Genomic DNA, 19,612 nt, shown 5'->3' with positions numbered 1-19,612 from the left:
CCACCCCTGCTTTCCCTTGTGCTATGCACAGGAATATTAGTCTCTCAGGATGTTCTGGGCAGGCATGCTGCGCGCAGTGAGATACCCTAGGGGTTTGAGTGGAATGAAGATGCTGCTTAGAGTGTCTTGTGTTGGGGGCAGTGTGGCTGGGTGTGGCCCCTGGTGTGATATGCAGCATAGTAGCAAGTGCCTGAGTTAACTGTTTTGTCCAGAATGTCTTTGCGTGAGCTGTAGATGGCCAGCAGGCTGTGTTTTGGGCCATTGCCTACTATAACGGTGAGGGCATTAACCCTTTGAGCAAACGTCTGGGCCCTGAAAAGAAAACGGGGGTGGGGGGAAGGGAACCTCCCTTCTGGGTGCTCTCTGAGCCCCCCATTCTCATCCCTCCACCAGTTAGATCCCAAGGTGCCCAAGTCGCCTGGCAAAAGGGCGGGGAATGCAGGTCCTGGAGTCCTGCTGGGTTCAGAGCTCTTATGAGCAGCTTACCACCCCCACCTCTCTGCCCTAGGCGTGGAGGTGGGGAACGTAATGGGAATCCCATGCCCCTTGGCCGGTCCCTTCCAGTGCCCAGGTCGGCGCTCCCAACAAAGGCGACAGACCACGTGTCCCCTCCTCGACGCAGGCCAGGAATGGGGACGCACGTGGCCCCAGCCTCCAGCTCCAGCCGGGGCTGGGTCCGGACACGACGCTGCGCCCCAGGTGGGCGCAGAGCTGCACCCCCCGCAGTCCCGCCGCCGGGGCCGTGCCTCGCCCACTCCCAGGCGCAGCCGCTGCAGCGCCCGGGAAGTGGCGCTAGGGGGAGCTCTGGCAACTGGCTTGGTGGGTTGAAGCGAAACCGAGCATCAAACAGCTATTCCTCGTACTTGCAGGAAAGAAATGGGGAGCGGGGAGACACACGGTTCCCCCTCCCCAGCAGCTCCAGACTCTTCCCGTGGGAGGCCGAGAAAACAGCCCTGGGGGGGGGGGGAGGCGGGCGGGTGAAGGTGCCGTTCCTGCCAGTAACTCACGCCTCCGTAGTCTCTCCTCCCCACCCCCATCGCGGACCTTCGCGGCCCCCCGCGCTCTGGAGTGTCCCCGAGTACTAAGCCTCGCGCGACACGGGGACCCGGAGCCGAGCGGGCCCCTGGGACTGGCTTGCGTCCTCCTCCCAGAGTCTGGGGTGGGGCCTCTCGGCGGCCGCCCCTCCTGTCGCTGCTGGAGGCGTGAAGGCTGAGCTGGGGGCGCGAGTCGTCCTGCGGGGTGGCTCGCGCCGGAAAGGGGAGCGCAGGGGTGAGAAAGCGAGCGCGAGAACACTGGGGAGACGGCCAGAGACAGAGGGACAGCGAGAAATACTGTCAAACAAACAGAGAGCAAGCTGCCACTTTGCTTTTTTTCCTCCCTTTCCTTTCTTGTTTTTTTTTTTTTTTTTTTTTTTTTTTCCAGGCTTTCTTCCCTATCCCCTATTTGCAAAGCTGGAACCACCCCGCGCGCCCCCGGGCTTGAGCTGCGGCTCCAGATGTGAATTTGGTTCCAGTGGGGAGAACGCGAGCTTCCTCGGGGCCTTGGCACATTCTCCCACTCTGAGGTCATTCCGTAGGTGGTCAGAGGGGAGAGCGCGCCTGGAGCCTTCCTGCCTCCATCCACTGGGGAGGGCAGAGCGGCTGGCGGGAGGGAGGAGGGAGGGAGAGGGGAGGGGCGCGAGGAGGGAGGGAGACGCCGCCAGCACACCACCAAGTGGCACCGAGCAGTGATAACAAACTCAACTTAAAAAAAAAAAAAAAAAAAAAAAAGGAAAAGGAAAAAACTTCCCCAAGTTGCAGCCCGAGACGTGCGGACGAGCGGGCGGAGGCGTGGGGCGGGGAGCGTGGGTGGCCCAGAAGCCCCCCGGCGTCCCTCAGCTGCTTTCCCCAGCCGCAGAGAGCTCAGACTCTAGGCCCACCAGGCCCTCCGCCCCTGGCTGGGCAGGAAATGCGCTGAAGGCAGGCTCGGCTTTCTGCTGGAGACCCCGGGGGCGGCCGTTCCCGTGGGGGGCACGCCTCTCAGGGGAGAACGGCCTGGGAGGCGCACAACACTAGCTTCATCCCCAGCAACCAACATCCCCCCATTCCCAATCCCGCTCCCACCCCGGGCCCTGCCGTAGTGGGCAGATCCAGACCGCCCAGGCCCCCGGAGAGAGCTGAGATTTGCATGCGGGTAGGGGTCTCCCTACCTCCCCCTGATCTCCCCACCACCTCCAGACCTATCTGAAAACAAGACACCACCATCCTCTATAATCGACTTTTTATTAAGATTATAAATTTAAACAAATCATCTGAACAGTTTTACCCGGTGATATACAATTCAGTATGCACGAAAATACAGAAGAATGAGGGAGAAGGGCCAAGAAAGCAAGGGTTGGCAACTTGTTTTGGAGTCCACATGGTGCTGATGGCAGAGAACCAGAGGGGCTGCAGATGAACCCCACCTTTTTACAACAAAAGGCTTTAAAGTAAACAAAATCTATCGAGCTGAAGACACAGGACAGGGTTCTCACAGCCTCGAACAATGCTGGTTTCATGAAATGCAACCGAAGCCTCAATCAGGACGGTGCAACTTAGAAGCACACACACAAACACCACATCTGACCGGGAACTTAGTGAAAAGTCTCCAGCGCAGTCGGCGGTCCCGGCCCCTCCCTCCCTCGGGGCCGCGGGGGATCCAGGTGAAGGAATCGACTTCCTTTTTTGTTTAGTGAGGACCGCAGTGCTGGGCATGATGGGAAATGTAGTCAGCCGTGCCCGCCCCCCACCCCTTCCCCAAACGGTGTCCGGGAGTGTCGGGGTGTCGGGCGCCACCCCCGAATCCGGGAGACGGGTGGAGGAGGGGAAGAGAGCGAAGCCAGAGGGGCGGGGACAGGAGGGGTTCAAGACACCCGCCCCGGGGAGGGGGGGGAAAGTTGAAGTGTTTTCATTTCTGCCTTCTCATTTTGAGAACTTTGGAGGCCGCCCCCGGAGAGGAAATGTGACCCAAACGTCCCTTTCGGAGATAGAGAGTTTGCCTTTGTTTTTGCTCAGGATTTCACAAGACCCATTCCTCACCCCATGGAGGGACTCGGGAGAACCGAGCGCCGGGCTTGCCGGGTCTGACAACTGATTGGAATCGGCGTCCCGGGCCCCGCGCCTTCCTGCGTTGCGCCCCCGGCGCGCCCTGGCAGCCCGGGCGCCCTGCCTCGCCCCCGGCTGCCCGGCACCTCCTCCGGGCAGCAGCCCTCCCTCACGTGGCTGGCTCCTCGCTAAACACCACTGCAATCACTACAATAAAAAGGAAAAAAAAAAAAAAAAAGAGGAGAAACACAAAGCATACTTAAATAGGCGCTTTTTCTCTCTGCAAAAATAAAGTCCAAGATCTTAGATTTCTTTTTTTTTTTTTTATTTTACAATTTATAAAACATCAGCCGCCTCCCCCTGCTCGCTCCCAGCTCAGCCCCGGGTGGCCAGGCGCCCGTTCGCTCCCTCCTCTCGCCCCTTAGCCGAGTCTTTGTCTGGCCCCAGCCCCGCGGGGCCCCGGGTCCCCGTGCCCTCGGGGGTCCCTAGAAGGCGACAATGGCTCGAGTCCAGGCGCCGAGGCTGGCGAGCGCCTGCTTGGCGCACAGCTGCCCGTTGAGCGGCGGCGGCTGCTCGGAGGAGTCCGGCTGTCGGCTCACCAGCCCCGAGAAGCCCGAGCCAAAGATGGAGATCAAGTTTGAGATGTTGGACGCGTCCGGGGACGAGTCCGGGCAGAAGTCCTCGAAGCGGGCGCGCTTGCAGGGGGCGAACTGGGCGCCCCCGGGGGGTTCGGCTCCCAGGTCGCCCGCGTCCTCCTCGTCGTCTTCGTCCTCCTCCTGGCCCGGGTAATACTTGCGCTTGCAGCCGGCGGCCGACGCCAGGCCGGGTCCTGGGGCGCCCTGGCCACAGCAGGGGCAGTGGGCGGAGGCGCAGCAGTCCTGGTGCAAGTAGCCGTTCTCCACCGTGGTCACCACGTGAGTGTCCAGGTCCAGCACGGTGGTCTGGCTGCTGCAGTGCACGCCGAAGTCCGAGGGGGCCGGGTACGCGCCCCGGTAGAAGCCTGGGGAGGAGGCGGGGGCCGGGGAGGCGGGCGGGGAGGCGCCAGCAGCGGCCTGAGGGGCGGCCGCTGGGGGCGCGGAGGGCGCGGAGCAGGCGGCCGAGGCGCGAGGGTCCCGCGGGCAGAGCGCGGCGGGAGCGGGCGGCGGCAGCGGCGCAGGACCCGGCTGCAGCTGCTCCAAGGGCTGCCCGCGGTGGGGCGCGCCGTGCGGCGGCTGGAGCGCGGCGCACCCGGGCAGCTCCGAGAGCGCCCCCGCGCCGCCCGCGGGCGCCCCGGCCGCCGCCGCGCAGCCCCTGGGCGCCGGGTGCTGGTGCTGGTGCAGCTGCTGCTGGAGGTGCAGCTGGTGGAGCTGGTGGAGCTGGTGCAGCTGGTGCCGGGCGGCCGGCTCGCGCGCCTCCGCGTCCCCGCCACCGCCAAGTTGGAGCGGGCCGAAGTCGGCCGCGCTGGCCGGCATGCCGGGTGCCGCGTACGCGAGGTGCTGGTGCTGGTGGTGGGGCGGCTGCTGCTGCTGCTGCTGTTGCTGCTGCTGCTGCTGGCGCCGGTAGAGCTCGGCGTAGCGCTCGCTCAGGTAGAGCTGGCGCGCGTTGCGGAGCACGTAGGACACCAGGAGGTTCTTGTGCAGCTTGATGCCGCCGCGCTGGGTCCGGGAGCTGTGGATCTTGCGCAGGGAGATGCTGATCAGGCTCTGGGCGTCCAGGGCGCACTCCATGCTCCCGCGGAGACGGTGGCGGCGAAGCAGCCGCGGCCGCTGCTGCTGTTAAAACTGCTGTTGCTTCGGCCTCCAGCCGGTCGCCGGGTCGCGCCGGGCAAGGGAAACGGAGCCCGGGTCAGCGGGTCGGCTGCGCTCCGAGAGGAGCCGCCACCATGCGCTGCGCGCCACCCGCGGGACCGTGCTCCCCAGTCGGCGCCAAAGCAATGAGCCTCGGCCGGCCCCGGCCCCAGCTATTTAGCCGGGCGTCCGGGCCACGCCCATCCCCGCGCCAACCAATAGAAGTACCCGGAGCCTCCCGAGTGACAGGCGATGCCCGCCCCGGGGCCACTCGGCTAGCCAATCAGACCAAGGCGGTTCCTTTGTGCTATTCAAATACCGAACGGACCCTGGGCCTCCAACGCCGCCGCTGCCTCGAATGTTCTCCTGGGGCTGCCGTGTCGCGCGGGACTCGGAGCCGCTGGGGCCGCTGTGTGCACCCTGGGCCGGCTCGCAGCCGCCACGTTGGAGCCCGCAGCCGCCCTCGGCCCAGCTCCTGCGAGCCGGGGGTCGGCTCACCTGAGCGCTGCGGCGGCGGCTCCACCCCCTTCCGCACGGCTGGGCCTCACCTGCGGCAGGTGCGCGCAACTCCCTACTCCCGGCCACGCGGCACCTCCTTTTTCACCTGCCGACCCGGGGTGACCGGCGGGACCCAGGCCTCTGCAGGAGACTAGTGGGGCCGTCGGCCTGACCTTGGGGATTCTTAAGGGATAAAGGTTTGGAGGTACCTCAACCGCAGAGAATATTGGGCCTGACTCTCTTGGCTTTTTGGCCAAGGCGTCTTAGGAAATACGCGGGGAAACGCCCTCCTCCCCATTTGTCTGACGGGAAAACCCAAAACATGGTGAATTTGGGTCTCTGAGGGCCTATCTCCTCGAAACCAGCTGAGGTCAGAAGGCGTTCTGAGCCACACGGAGTGTCCTTATCGCTGGTTCTGTAACCTTTCCTTTCCTTCCTAACTAATCATAATGACAATGAGGACTATTACTAGGTGTCTAGTGTGCGGCAGACCCTTGCCAGAAACATCGTGCATCCCTCACTGTAGAGCCGGGGACCAGAGTCTCCAAGGAGTGGGACATGTGGAATCCTACAGCTCCCAGGGTGCAGAGGAGGATTTGGGCCAGAACTGTGAGCTCCAGATGGGTGTGTGGGGGGAGAATCACCCAGGTCCAGGAACTCTTCAACTTAACTTTGGTTAACACCATTTCCCTTTTGCCCCGAACCATCATCCATGGGCCACCTTCTCCCAGCTGGGGACTGGGGATTGGAGAAGAGAGGGATAGGACTGCCATCTCTATGGCGAGGCGTGAAGGGGGTGACTGCTGGTCGAGTGGGGGGTCCAGGAGCTTTGCCTGAGGAAGAGTCCTTGCGTTGGCCTCGTGGAGGAGGCCCCAGCTTCGCAGAGACTGCTCGAGCTAGGCGGGCCTTGGGGGAGTGCTGGGGTGGGGATGGGGTCTCGGGAGCAAACTTCTTCTGAGTGTCCTCTTTTCCTTGGGTCCATTGTCCTCAGTGCCTATTTTGTTCCTGGGTGGGAATGAAGAGACCCAGTCGGTCCATCCTTCAGTTTCTGGGTCTCTCTTTGGTCTCAAGAATTCTTCAGATTTGTTTCCACAAACACTTTTCAGCTCTACTCAGGGCCAGGCATCAAGGGTGAAAACAAAGTTAGGGAGCATTTACCCCGTTTTGCAGGTGCGGGAACTTGGCATTGACTTTGGACATGACTTGCCCAAGGTCCCACAGCTCCAGATTGGCACTCTGTCCTTTCAATACTGTCTCAGTCTGCTCCAAGCTCTTCAACCGGGTAGCATCTCTCTGAACCCCCACCCAGAGACACCAGGATGGACATTGTAGGGTGACTTCAGAGGAAGCGCATCTTACTTCCATTCTATGGAAGAGGTGATCTGGTGATAGAGACACACAAGAATGGAATTTGTTCAGGAGATAATGCGTATAGGAATAAAAAAAAAATCCATTGTTCCTTACTCCTTTAGGGCCTGTCTTCAAAACACAGAAAAGTTTCATTTATTTATTCTGGAGTTCACCTTCGAGATATCATTATAGCATGTGGAGGGAGGCGGGAGGTCCTATGTGGTTTTCCAGCTGTGAAGACTCCATATGTAACAGTCAAGTCTGGGATCCACAGTGTCCGGCCTGTTGTAAGAGCCAAGAATGGATTATTAATGCTGATTTCAGGTCCTCCTTCTGTCCTTGCCCAAAATTTAGTGGGGGAAATTAAGAGAGTGTCTGGTTCTTGCTCAAGTTCCCATCACACAACCAAGAAGGGGTAGAGGCGAGATTTGAACCCAGGACTGTTTGTAGGCCTGGACTTATTATAGCTTCTTTGAAATCAGCTGCTTACTTCTGTCCTTGGTAGATCTGAGTCCAGTTCCCAGGCCTCTGCGCACGCTCCATGAACGTGACCTTGATGTAGTCAACGCCTGCCTCTTTCCTGCCAACAGCTCTGGGACCAGCATCTGCAGGAACCAGGAAGAAGCAAGTATCTGTCCCAGGCTCATCATTCACAACCAGTCTCAGAGCTGCCCCCCAAACATGCCTCTGTGGGCCCCGATAGGGAATCAGTATAGGGATGGAGGTGGGTTCTCTAACCTCAGGAGGGGGTCAGGGGCTAGGCTCTTCACTTGGGTAGCTCCCCTTGGCATTTCCCTGTCCCTCACTCACCCCTGCCCCAAGGCAAGTTTGAGCTCTGCTAAGACTCTTTCACTCCTAGGGATCAGCTAAGAGATGGTCAGCTCATTGGTGTGACCCCATACTTTGGCCCCTCTTGTCCAGGGCCCACAATTACTTGGTTTCCTCTCCTTCTCAAGAATTGAGATGGGCCAGTGGGGTGAGCAAAGCAGTTGTCCAGCTTCCTAAAAACCCTTGATCTTTTTTGGGGGTGGCCTTGGAGGGGGGAGTTGCCACAGCTGTTGTAACAAAAACAGTTGCTAAAGGAAGCAACGGAACAGCTGAGCTATTTGGTGCCCCTGGTGGGGGGGACAGTGAAGCTGGGGGGCGCACAGTAGGGACTCACAAATGTTTGTAGAATGGGTGGGTCACACACAAGGCTTCCATTAGGATGCACAGTGGCTCAAAGCAGAGTGCCAGAGACTGCTTAGGGCAGTGAGTGTGGGGTTGTGTATGTGAGCCTCCCTGTGCTTCCTTATGTGGGGAGGAGGGGCCCTCAGACCCATGCCCCATGCAGGAGGCAGGTCTGAGGGAGATGAAACTTATTAGGATGGAGAGCTGGCCTTATTTGTCTGGGCACCTGAGAAAGGTTTGGGCACTCACCTTTCCCCCTGGAGCTGGGAGATTACATCTGGCACTGGGTCACGGCTCCGTGGAGGAAGTTAATTAATGCCTAAATATTTGCTGAGTGTCTGCTAGGACAGCACGGAGCAGGGCATAAAACCCAATGGGACCTGGGTTCCTGCCAAACCCCTGGCAACGTCAGCCCCGTGCCAGAACAGGTAACGCCTTGAAAGTGCTACATGTGCCTTGTGAGCTCTTTCTGGTTACCCAGATCGAAGGAGGGAGGCAGGGCTGGGAAGGTTCCTGGTCAGCAGTGGGATTGGCCTGGTGGGTTTCTAGCACTTGGCTTGAGGAAAATGGATGCAAAAGCAAAAGCCTAATTAAGGGGGCTGCGTTGGGGTGAGAGGGAAGGGTGAGATTTAGAATTCGTGCATTCATTGTTCATCTGCCCAAGAGTTATCTCTAGGACTGTCCTCTGGAATCCCTGCAAATGGGTCAGGGGATAAGATGAGAACCTGTCCTTAGGAGGCCACGATTCAAAGGGAAGCAGACAAGATAAACCGAGTGATAAGTCCGTGATAGGAAGAGGGACCAGGCTGCAGGAGGACAGGGGAGGGCCCCCAAAGTTGGTCTGGGAGGGCTTCCTGCAGGAAGCTGAGACTTGGAGGCCAAGGGCGGGGAAGGGCCTTCGAGCAGAGAATAGCTCACAGCCTAGTACAGGGCCTGGTGCCCAGTAGGCTCTCAATAAATGCTTGTGGACTAAACGACTCAATGAACATAAGTATGCAGAAAATATCATTAGGGTTAGAACGGCCCTAGAGACCAGGCTACCCCCACTTCTAATTTCCACACAGGTAAACTGAGGTCCAGAGCGGGGGAGGAGGCCCTGAGAGTGTTGGCCTGGCCTGGAGCTGGGGCTCGACCCCAGCCATCTCACATCCTGGTCTGGTGTCTGGCTGCCACAGCTCCTGGTTTCTGAGACTTGGAGTGTTGCTTCATGGGGACTGAGACTGGGGACCGCAGGCCGTGGCAGAGAAGGCGGTGGGGTGCTTCTGACCTCAGGGTTCACTGTTGAGTCCTCTCTGAGGCCCAGGGGCTCACTAGTGACACTTGGAGGTATGAGCCTTATACTCATCTCAAGAAAGCTGTTTGGCGGTTGGTGGGTACTGGGGAGCTCGGCTGGGGTCCTCGAGGCCAGACAACCCCCACGTCCTGCCCCACAGAACCCAGACCCTGTCACTGTTCCTGGTAGTTGCTATTAACCCATCAAGGTCAGTGTTTGCCAGGCATGGTCCTGGGCATCAGGCTCGGTGTGCAGAAAGACATCGTAGTCTCTGGCTTCGAGGTCCTTCAGTGTGATGAGGAAGATGGATGGAAACTTGGCTTTTCAGAGCTCTTGCCTGGGGCCAGGCACTGGGCCCAGAGCTTTCCATGGAGATATCCTCGAGTCCACACACCAGCCTTTGGGGCAGGTTTGGGTATAATCCCCATTTTATGGATGGCACCACTGAGGCACAGAGAGCTTAGATGACTTGCCTGGGTCACAGACCAGAAAGAAGTGACTTCAATCCCAGGGCTCTGGGTAAGTGGGATCACCATGAGCCGAGCCCAAGAGAGGAGTGAGACCCCCACTATTCCTTACAAATTTACTGGCCTTTCGAACAAACTCTATACTTGTAGATGGAATGTGCAGAGAGGGCGGATGTGATCTCTCAATTAGGGTCTCGGCCCAAACACCTGGGACAGGCTGGATGTCTATTTGCTCATTCATTCATTCATTCATTCACTCCATAACCATGGACTAAATGCTGGCCAATGTACAGGCGCTGTGCTAAGCCCCTGGGGAAAACACCAGGCAGCTCACACAGCCTAGAGTGAGCTGAGGATCCTCTTAATCTCCCAGGCCAATTGCAATTGATTGGTAGTGTCTGCGTGGAGCTCTGGGGAGAAAGGGATTTGGCATGTACCCCAATTGATTAGTAATGTCTGCCAAGGGCTCAGCTGGGAGCCTTTATGGCAGACCTGCTGGGTAGCTGCTCCTGGGATGAGGAAAGAGTGTGCTTTCAGCCTTTTGGACGTCAGGGTGGATTTGCTGGCAGAGTGGGGGGTGGGGCATCAGGAGATCTGGGTGCCAGCTCCAGACTGGCCTGTATCACCCCTCTTAGGACTCAGTCTCCTCACTTGTCACCTTCCTCCAGAGGTCCTATGAGTGGCAAGTAACTCCAAAGCGTGTTGAAGAGTGGGAGGGATTAGCACTGAAATGAAAGGGAGACTTCTCTCTTTTCTCTTTTCTCAAAATCCTGCCAGAAGCTGAACTTGCTGGGTAGGCCAGAGTTAATCCTGGATCTGCCCTGGGCCGGTGTGTGGCTGGATGGGTGGGGGGGGCGGCTCAGCGGTTCCCAGCTAGGAGTTGTTTTTATAACTCACTTAGTATAGACCTTTGTCCCCTCACCGGGCTCAGCTGGGAGTTTCTAAGGAGTGAGAAGCTCTTTGGATCTCAGGAACTGAACCTTCGAGTTCTTTTTCGTGGGAGTGGTGGGAGCTAGCTGTGGCCAGCCTCGTCCGCCTTCCCGTTCAGTGAATGAAACTGTAGATCGTTGTGTCAGACACAGAATTACATTTAACACAGATAGTTTCGTTTGTTTTTCATTGATCTTCTGAACAATTGAATGAGGTAGGGATTACTATCCTCCCCATTTTACAGCTGAGGAAACAGAGGCCCAGAGAATTGTTCTGGGGTCACACATTCCCGGGGTGCTGGGTGGGTACTGGCCCCAGTCCAAGCTTGGGAAAGGCTGTCTTCATCCATTTTTGACCCACTGTGCCTCACTCTTTCTCTCTTGTCCATTCATGCATTTGCTCATTTATGAACTTACCCTTTTGTTCTTTCACAAATACTAAGCGCCTACTGTGTGCCAGGCTCTGCATCAGCTCCTAGAACCACAGTAGTACCCGCTGTCATGGACCTGACTGACATCCCGGACCAGATGGGAACTGAATAAGGAATAAACAAGCAGATAAACGGGATCGCAGTGAGGGTGAGAAAGGAGGTAAACAGGGCTTTGTGATGGGGACTAGAGGGAGGGGGAAGATGACCAGCCTCACAGGCCCCCCTGAGGAGAGGGTCCCCAAGACCCCAATCCTCTCTCCAGTGGTCTCCCCAGAGCCCAAGTCCCTGTGTCGCTGGTCCAAACTCTTCAGCGATCTGTGCCAAGCTCAGGCTGCACTCCTGTCCCACTCGCTCCCCACAACTGGTGAATTTTTAATGCTGCTTACATGGAACAAAGCAGACTTTTTGTTTTTGTTTTGAGAGCATTTCTCAAAAAAAAAAAAATCATTTCTCAAGTGTGTGTGTGAGTGTGTGAGTGTGAAGAGTGTGGGAGGGAGACAGAGCCCAGTGAGCAACGATCATCTGTCCTCAATTCAAATCCTGAGCTCCTTTTTGTTATTCTTTTTTCATTTTTTAAAACATGGGGCTAAATAGAATTTCAGTTCTGGACCTGTGCTGTGAAAGGACACCCTGTGAGACCAACATCCACGTCGTCAGTGAACCCATCCAGGTCCTTGGGAACCCAGGTGCTATCATCACCTTTGTCATACTGTTGAGGACACCGACGCACAGGGAGAAGAAGCTTCTGAACAGGGTCCTCCTGATGAGTGGAGGAGTAGGGGGCAGAATGCATATTTGGTCCTCTAAAGCCCAGCTCTTTCCTCCCCTCCCCCTGCCTCCCCCCCCCCCCAATTCCCTTCCACCACACAGCTTTGGTCTCGGGAGGTGGAAATGTGAGCAGAGGTCCTGCTTGTGACCTCAAAGGAGCTGGATTAATTTGGTTGTGAGGGACAGGAAGGGGAGAGGCTCCCAGGTAGCAGAGTGGAGCCTTGTGGTCTGTGCTGGGGGCAGAGCCTTTCTTCAGGACTGACCCCGGCAGGTGCAGTGAACTGGGTCTCTGCTTTGAGTCCTTGGTGGTGTCCCCTAGTGGCTCTTCTTAGCCTATTTATTGAGCACTTACTGTGTACTAGCCGCTAAGTGCTTCACAGGAATCTTCTTGTTGAATCCTCATGATAGAATCTATGACTGAGGTACTTTCATTATAGTGCCCATTTTAGAAATGGGGAGACTGAGGCACAGAGAGGTTAAGTGACTGGAATCTAGACTGGTCTGCCTCCAGGGTAGGCTTTTTTAACCCGACACCTGGGAAGACACCTGGCAGGAAGAAGAAGGTGGCCGCCAGGACTTTGAGAGCTGTGGCTTGTGTAGACCCGTGAAACTTCCATGCTGTTTTGGTTCTTATTTTCTTTCTCTGGTTCTTATTTTCCCCTTGATTTTACTAGTGTTTGGTGTTTGGGGTTTGGCTATGCTCTGCTGCAGGAAGAAAACATTCCGGAAATCTTAGAGGCTAGACCCAATACAAGTTTCTTTCCTTCTCACCTTGCAATCCAGTGTGGGTGACAGTTTTCCTCCAGCCTGCAGGCCTCCAGGCCTCCAGGTTCTCCCATTATGTGGTTCCACCATGCAAGAGTTTTTGGGGGCGGGGGCAGGTGGTGGGCAGGAGGATGCAGAATGTTTTATAGCAAAGACTGTATCGTCATTCCTCCCTTCCATTGGTCTGGATGGAGTCACATGACACCACCTAGCTGCAAGGGAGGCTGGGAAATGTAGTCCTCAGGTGCGCTCAGCCGGCAAATAGACCGCTTCAGTAAACGCACATTTTTGTCACTGACAGGAAGTTCTTGATGTAAGAGAAAGGGAAGATTTGACCAATTCATGGATCACGCATCCCACAGCTACCCATAAAATGTTTGTTTGTTTGTTTGTTTGTTTATTTAACATGTGTATCTGTCTCCGCCTCTAGACTGTAAACTGAGGTCAGGGACATAAGATTCTGTGCTTGGCAGCTTGGTGTCCAGCAAATAACACGTCCAATCAGTGTTTGTTCAGTGAACAAACATTGCCTGTGTGAAAGGATCCTGATGAACAAGTGTTTTCGCTTCACATGTATCAGCTGTGTACAAAAATATATTTAAATATCAGTGTAGTGGGAAGTCCCTCTTGAAAAGAAAAAAGTTTTAACCAGTCTTATCCCTCCCCTAGTGGTGAACAGAGCTCTTAAATCCAACAAACAGCACTGTCGATTCATTCTTTGGTTCTGTGATGAATGGAGGGATAGACTGATTCACTCTTTCGACAGATATTTGTTGAGTATCTACTATGTGCTAAACCCTTTATAGGACATAGAGAAGGGGAAAGAACAGCGTGTTCTCCAATGGCATGCATGTTCTCAGGGAGACAAGGCTACCCCAAGGTAATGAGATTAGACAACATTATTCCATGAAACCACAAGTTGATTTCACACTTGTAATATCAAACACTGAATGCATCATTTCTACCCTGTATCTTACACCTCTGAAATCTGGATATTTTATTCACTGGACTAGTTAACGGAAAGCACATCATACGTTATATCCCATCATTCCACATTTAGTGACTAGTTCTGTCCCATGTTGATTAAGGCAGACAGTTTGATATTTTGGGGGTCACAGGAGGGTGGAAACCATTCTTTGTTGAGAACTGAGTATGTGCTGGGCACTGCACTTAGTGGTTGACAACAACATGGGGTCCCATGCACCCCATCAGGCAGCTTGTTATATCACCCCCATTTTACAGATGAAAAGACCAAAGATTTTCTAGAATCCCTCCTCAGAAGAACTGGAGTTCCAGCGGCATGCTGTCCCATTCCAGAGCCTATGTTCCGAAACATCCTTCCACCATCCCATGTAGATGCCTGTGTGATATAGTCCTGAGCCCCATCTCCCAGATGAGGGAGCCGAGCTGCACAGACCTTACCTGCTTTGCTTAAATTTAGTTAGAAAGTGGCAGAGGAGGGTTTGCCCCCAAGTTTTTTCTTCCCCAGAATCCAAATGTTTCATGACTCTGTTCTCCTGCTTTTGGCTTCCTCATGATTTTGAGGATAAGGCTGGATGGACTGGGAAATTGTCCTGAGATCCAATTGTGAAGAGAGTCTGTATGAGTCTCTCCATCTCCGGGGTTCTGGACCAGAACGCCCACCAGGTTAGTCTCAGGCCAGAGAGACTCAGATACTGCTGAAGCCAAAAAGGGAGCTGGGAAAATTAGTGCTGCCAGCCTTGCATGGAGTGCCAGAAGGGGCCTGATAATGGGAGGGGATCCCTGTAGTGAACGTGTTGGTGAGACTCAAGCAATTTCGGAAACTCAGTAATGAGATTTGATGGTTAACAAGAACAGGTCCGTGCTGGTAGTGGGCTCTGCGGTGAACTTCCCAATTCAGGTTCCAACTCTGCTCCATCAAGGAACAACCCTGTGGTTTGGGTGGCCTTGGCTCCAATCCAATCTTCAGGATTCGCAGCCCCAAGTCCTCCACTGGGCAACAGTGGGACCTAACCCAAGTCCAGTGCCAATCAGCGCAGAGTTCAGGGACAGATAGCTTAGAACAGAGCTCAGGACTTTTGTCCCTACAAGGTAGGAATTTTCATCAACCCCAATTTATAGGTAAGAAGACTGAGCCTAAGAAAGGATAGATTGCATTATTATTCAGCAATTATTTCAATGCCCTTCTCTTTGAGGCAGAATAGATTTCTCTGCTCCACTGACTTTGGCCTTGGCCATATGACCAGCCAATGGGCTGTAGGGAGTGGAGACTGCACACTTAAGCGGAGACCTCAGGAGATACCGCTTGGCTTTACCTTTCAACTTGCATCTTTGTGACACATTATGACAAAATGTGTCCTGTTTACCTTCTCATCCAAAAAGAATGAGGAGGCAGATAGAACCGACTTAAACCCAACCCACAGCCTGGGATGAAGTTCAACTGACCCACAGCGTGAAACAGACCTACCTGGTGAAGGGGCGCCCAGTGGCTCAGTGCGTTGAGTGCGTCTGCATTTGGTTAGGGTTGTGATCCCAGGGTGCTGGGATCAAGCCCCGTATCAGTCTCCCTGCTCAGCCGGGAGCCTCCTTCTCCATCTCCCTCTGCTGCTACCCTCCCTTGTGTGCACACACACTCTCTCTCTGTCAGATAAACAAATAAAATCTTAACAACAACAACAACAACAGCAACAACAACTAAAACTACCTTGTAGAGCCCAGCCCAGAGCATCCAAATTGCAGTCCCCCTAAGGACCAATGCGTGTGAGAATAAGCACGTGCTAGGAGGTCTCGGTAGGCTTGTGGTTGTGAGTTATACAGCATCATTGTGGCAAAAGCGGATTAAAGTCACATGGCTAATGAATGGAAACACCAGGGCCTGGAACTCTAGCCTCCTTATGCTCCTTATCCAGTGCCTATCTGGAAGCTTCAGGCAAAGGCAGCCACGAATGAGAGCAGGAGTGGGGGTAAGCATTCTCTCTAGGCATCACAGACCCTCTTTGGCTTGCTTTTCCTCTTTGTCTACTGCAGATAGTAGACCTAGAGCATATCTACACACCTCTGCCACTCCCTGGAACTTCATCTCCATACTCAAATCTAGAGATGGGGAGTTTTTGGAGAGAAAACCATATGTTAACTTTCTTTCTGTTTTATGAGCTTTAAGGATACTTGATAAGACAACTTAGGCAGAAATTGCTCCCCTTATTGAGAGCTGCTTGATGAATTAAGTCAACTTTTTTTTTTTAAGGACCCCTTTCTTAGGAACTTTTTAGGTGTATTTATGGATATGAATTTTCCTTTGAGTATTGCTTTGGCTGCATCCTGCTTTAGCATTCAGTGCTCTTGTTTTGTCTAATGTCCAAGTAGTATGAAATATCTAAGCAGCATATAATGTCCTTTTGAATTCCTTCTTTATCTCAAGAGTTTTTTGGAATAGAGTTTTCAAATTCCCACCAAGTTAGATTAAAAAAAAAAGTACCCTCTAGGTATTAATTTAAATTTTTATTTCATGTGTTGAGAATGTGTTTTACTTTGAATTCATGGAATACATCTTTGTGCCCAAATACCACAATCATTATTTAAATGTTCTGTGGAATTCTTATTTTCAAGAGGGCAAGTTTTGGGCATATCTGAATACCTGCAAATACTTAAAATCATGGTAAATGTAACCACGCTTCCACTCCTTCAGTGGAAGGAGTGGATCATATAAATAACCGAAAATTGGGCACATTTGTTTTAAGAGAAAACTCCCCAAGGGCCAGCCCAGCCAGATGTACGTTCTGTTGGTGACTTTGGACTCCTCTGGAGAGACGGTTTGGTCTGCTGGCTCCTGGAGCGTTTGTTATAAGAAACACGAACAGATCCTACAAACAGGGGGTCCGCGTGGAAGAGGCAGTTAATTAATATTTGACTCCTGCTGGGGATGTGTGAGGGTGGGTGGAGGAAGCTGATTTTTGGTTTTCTGGTTTAACCATTTTTCTGCTTTTCCTCTCTGCAAATTACTGCATTAGGTGCTCCTCTTTGCTGATCAAATTTGCATTTTAAAAATGATCTGGGAGATACTGAAAAACTATTTGTTCCCAGTGAGCTTGTCACAAGTAAAATGATCCTCTGGTTCTTGGACAGTGTCCGGGTGGTTTCCTGGGCCACACAGAGGTCAGGGTCATGGCCTCATTGCTGTGGCTGCTTACTGGTCCATGTATGAAATGGCTGTCCCTGTCATTTTTTAATAGGGCTCTTCCCCTGTGCTAAATGCTCCCATCCGCCGTCTTGCTGCTTTCACAGCTATACAATGGGTGTGGATGGGTCAGGGAGGTGCGGGGGGTGTGTGTCTTTCACTCCCCCATATTCCAGATGAGGAAGCTGAGACCCGCACCTGTTAAGTCAGAGGCTTTCAAACCTGGCTCCGCCTTGGAACCCACCAAGGGCTTATTAATCACGCAGAATCTTGGGAGGGAGGGTAAGGTCACATTGACACTAACATAAGTCTAACCCCCACCGAGATTCCTCTGGCCTCTCTGCCAGCCAGCACTTCCCACGTCTGGGGGCTGCTGGGCTGCGGGATGGGGAGGAAAGGGAGAAAATGCCTGTGTTGCAGTCATGGTAAGGGCCAGCCTGGGAGCAAGCCACACTAGGACCCTGTGAGAGCTCCTGCCATCATTCCCCACTTACCTCGAGGTACTTAGAGACCCTGCTGGCTCTCATTCAGCCTTTCTCCCTCCCCTGGACCCTGGCCAGTGCTAAGTCCTGAGGAAGACTCTAGAGGAGCTCATGGTCTGACGGGGGAAGCTGCCAGCTTCCCCCACCTGCAGAGAACACTGAGGGGCAAGTGCCCAGCCCTCCTACAGGGGGAATAGGAGCCTGTCCCTGCTCCATGCCTTCAAGCATCACGATCAATCCCCTTCCTGTCTCTTCCTCTCCCGGGCTCTGAGCATCTCCACGGCCAGCTCCTCCAGGGAGGGTGGTTCAGTGATCAGGGGCACCTGCTTTGGAGGCAGAAAGACCTGGGGTCCAGTTCTGGGACTGCCTGCTGACTCCCCCCACCCAGCCAATGCTGGGCACCTTGGGAAAAATGACCTCATGTCTTGCGGATGTCCCTCCCTCCACCCCCATAACTGGGGATGAAGGATCTGTCCCGCCTCATGCCTTTAGCTCGCCAGTCCTGGCCCTGCGACAGGCTCACCCAGCAGAGTAGGTCAAGCTAGTTAACCCCTGAGCCTCAGTTTCTTCATCTGCTAAACGGGGATGCTAAGTGTACCTGGTTCCCAGGGTGGTGTGAAGATTGGGTGGGATGATGGGTGGCACTTGGGACACGGGGCAAGCTCTGCCCAGGCCAGCCCTTTCCAGATAGTAACCAGCCCAGCAGTGTCTTTATTGTCCCCTCTGTGGAATCTGGAATCCGAGGTAAGAGGAGCCCCCTTCCTCCCTCTCCACAAAGAAAGGAAAGAACCATGGGGACCCTGTCCTTGCAGACCCACCGAAAGCTCCACACGTTAATTTTGTAGATAGAAAAACTGAGGCCCAGAGAAGGGTAGGCACTTGCTTGGGGTCACACAGCATGGCCCCGAGGGAGGCTGGCCAGGAACCCAGACTTCCTCGCTCTGATGGGATTGTCCGATGGTACCTCCCTTTTGTCTTTGCAGCTTAGGTGCTGCTGTGCAGACACAGGGCGCCTTGGGGTCTGGTCTGCCTCATCCATCCGTTCGCTGTGGCGCTCACTCACGTTTATTAAGCAGCTGCCCTGCGCTGGCCTGCTGGCCCGTCTGCGGAGCACGGGGAGTCTGCCGGGTGGCCGGGTGGCCGCTGATGAGTCAGGGTTTGCTGTTCACTGCATGGCCCGGGACCCCGACTGTGACAGCTTAAGCACAGACCCCAGACAGTCCTGCGGGATGCAGTCAGACCTGGGGCAGCCTCTGGAGAGGTCCTTCCCGCTTCCTGCTCCACCATCTAGCCTGGGGCTTTCATCCTGATGGCACAAAATGGCTGCTTCACCTCCAGAAAGCATGACAGCATTCCAGGCAGGAAAATTAAGATGAAAATTGGGGAAAAGTGAAAGGAAAGAACAAAAGGTGATTTTTTCTCTCTCTCTCTCTTTTTTTTTTTTTTTTAGCAGAAAAACATCTGATTTCCTAGACGTTCCCAGCGGGAAACGCCTCAATCCTACAAAGGACTCTGGGAGGTGAATATTTTATCTGAGCTTATTTGCCTACTTGAAAAGCAAGTTTCTGTTAGGAGCTAAGAAGAGAGTAAACCGGACACCCGGTCAGAACATAGGGTCTCTGTTCTCACGGAGCCCACATTTGAGAGCTCCGTATATTCCGACCTTTTCGCTGTGGTATGAAGCAGGAAGCAACCCGTCTGTGTCCTCGCAGACTCTCAGCGCCCTCTTACTAGCCTTGGAGGCGGGGTCCTGACGCACAGTAGGACTCGAGCCCATGCTGGGACAAACAGGAGGAGTTTCTAGACTGCCACATTCCCAGGGCTTTCCCCCGAACCTGTCTAGCCTTGGTGGTGGTTTACGTGCCGCTTTGGGGGCCTTCATCCAAAGTCCACCCCACCCCGCAAATGAGCTGGTGTGGAGGCAGGGGTGGCCACGACCAGGCCCTCTCTTAGGGAGAAGGCGACAGCCCCCACTTCTGTGGGAGGCTTCGGTGTGGCAGGCTTTGCCTCCGAATTCCCTCTGAGAGCCCCAGAGCCAGCCAGGGGTGTGGGGGGACTGCACCCTTGGCCGGGAACAGGGTCTGTCACACACCACCTGGCAGACCTCTTCGCAGTCCACTCTCAGAGGCGATGCCAATTCGGGTCCCTTCTTCACAGGGGGAAATGGAGCGCGTGAGTGGAAGATCTGGGATTCGAACCCTGGTCCTTCATGCCTAAAGCAACTGCCCTCCAGACCGGAGGGCTGAGGCCACGTCTCCTTCATTAGGCGGCAGCAGTCACCTGCTGGCTGGGGAGTGGATGGGTTGGAGGCAGGAAGGGAAGGCCAATGTAGGGCAGGAGGGGGTTGCGCGAAGAAGTTGGGGGCCACATGCCCGCACCTACTCCCCCAGGGTGAGGGGATCGGGCAGGGGGCTCGGGCTCTAGGCAGGGAGGGGCACGCACCCTGAGCTCGGTGGGGCTGGTTCTCGCCAGAGGCAGCGTGTCTCTCCTTCCTT

The 19,612-nt window shown here is 54.8% G+C and overlaps 1 protein-coding gene and 1 long non-coding RNA gene across 3 annotated transcripts; one reads left to right on the top strand and one right to left on the bottom strand.

Moving 5' to 3' along the window:
- Positions 1–2,242: 2,242 nt before the first annotated feature.
- Positions 2,243–4,966, bottom strand: IER5L (immediate early response 5 like). The gene has a single exon (XM_059142719.1). It carries the CDS (start codon positions 4,766–4,768, stop codon positions 3,548–3,550), a length of 1,221 nt encoding a protein of 406 aa, XP_058998702.1. The 5' UTR covers positions 4,769–4,966; the 3' UTR covers positions 2,243–3,547.
- Positions 4,967–9,142: 4,176 nt separating this feature from the next.
- On the top strand, positions 9,143–19,415 carry LOC131812574 (uncharacterized). 2 transcript variants are annotated; one of them, XR_009346401.1, is made up of 4 exons: positions 9,143–10,730; positions 10,959–11,106; positions 18,568–18,636; positions 19,275–19,415. It is a non-coding gene; the product is annotated as an uncharacterized LOC131812574 (long non-coding RNA). The 2 variants fall into 2 exon arrangements; XR_009346400.1 differs by having other exon boundaries at positions 18,568–19,415.
- The last annotated feature ends 197 nt before the right edge of the window (positions 19,416–19,612 follow it).

Source organism: Mustela lutreola, chromosome 12 (genome assembly GCF_030435805.1).
Source record: "Mustela lutreola isolate mMusLut2 chromosome 12, mMusLut2.pri, whole genome shotgun sequence".
Classification (NCBI taxonomy): domain Eukaryota; kingdom Metazoa; phylum Chordata; class Mammalia; order Carnivora; family Mustelidae; genus Mustela; species Mustela lutreola.
Note: the sequence above shows the minus strand (reverse complement) of the source record. Positions and strands in the feature narration are given on the sequence as shown.

Coding starts and splice junctions, on each gene's coding strand:
- IER5L (XM_059142719.1), bottom strand. CDS start 4,768: ATGGAGTGCGCCCTGGACGCCCAGAGCCTGATCAGCATCTCCCTGCGC.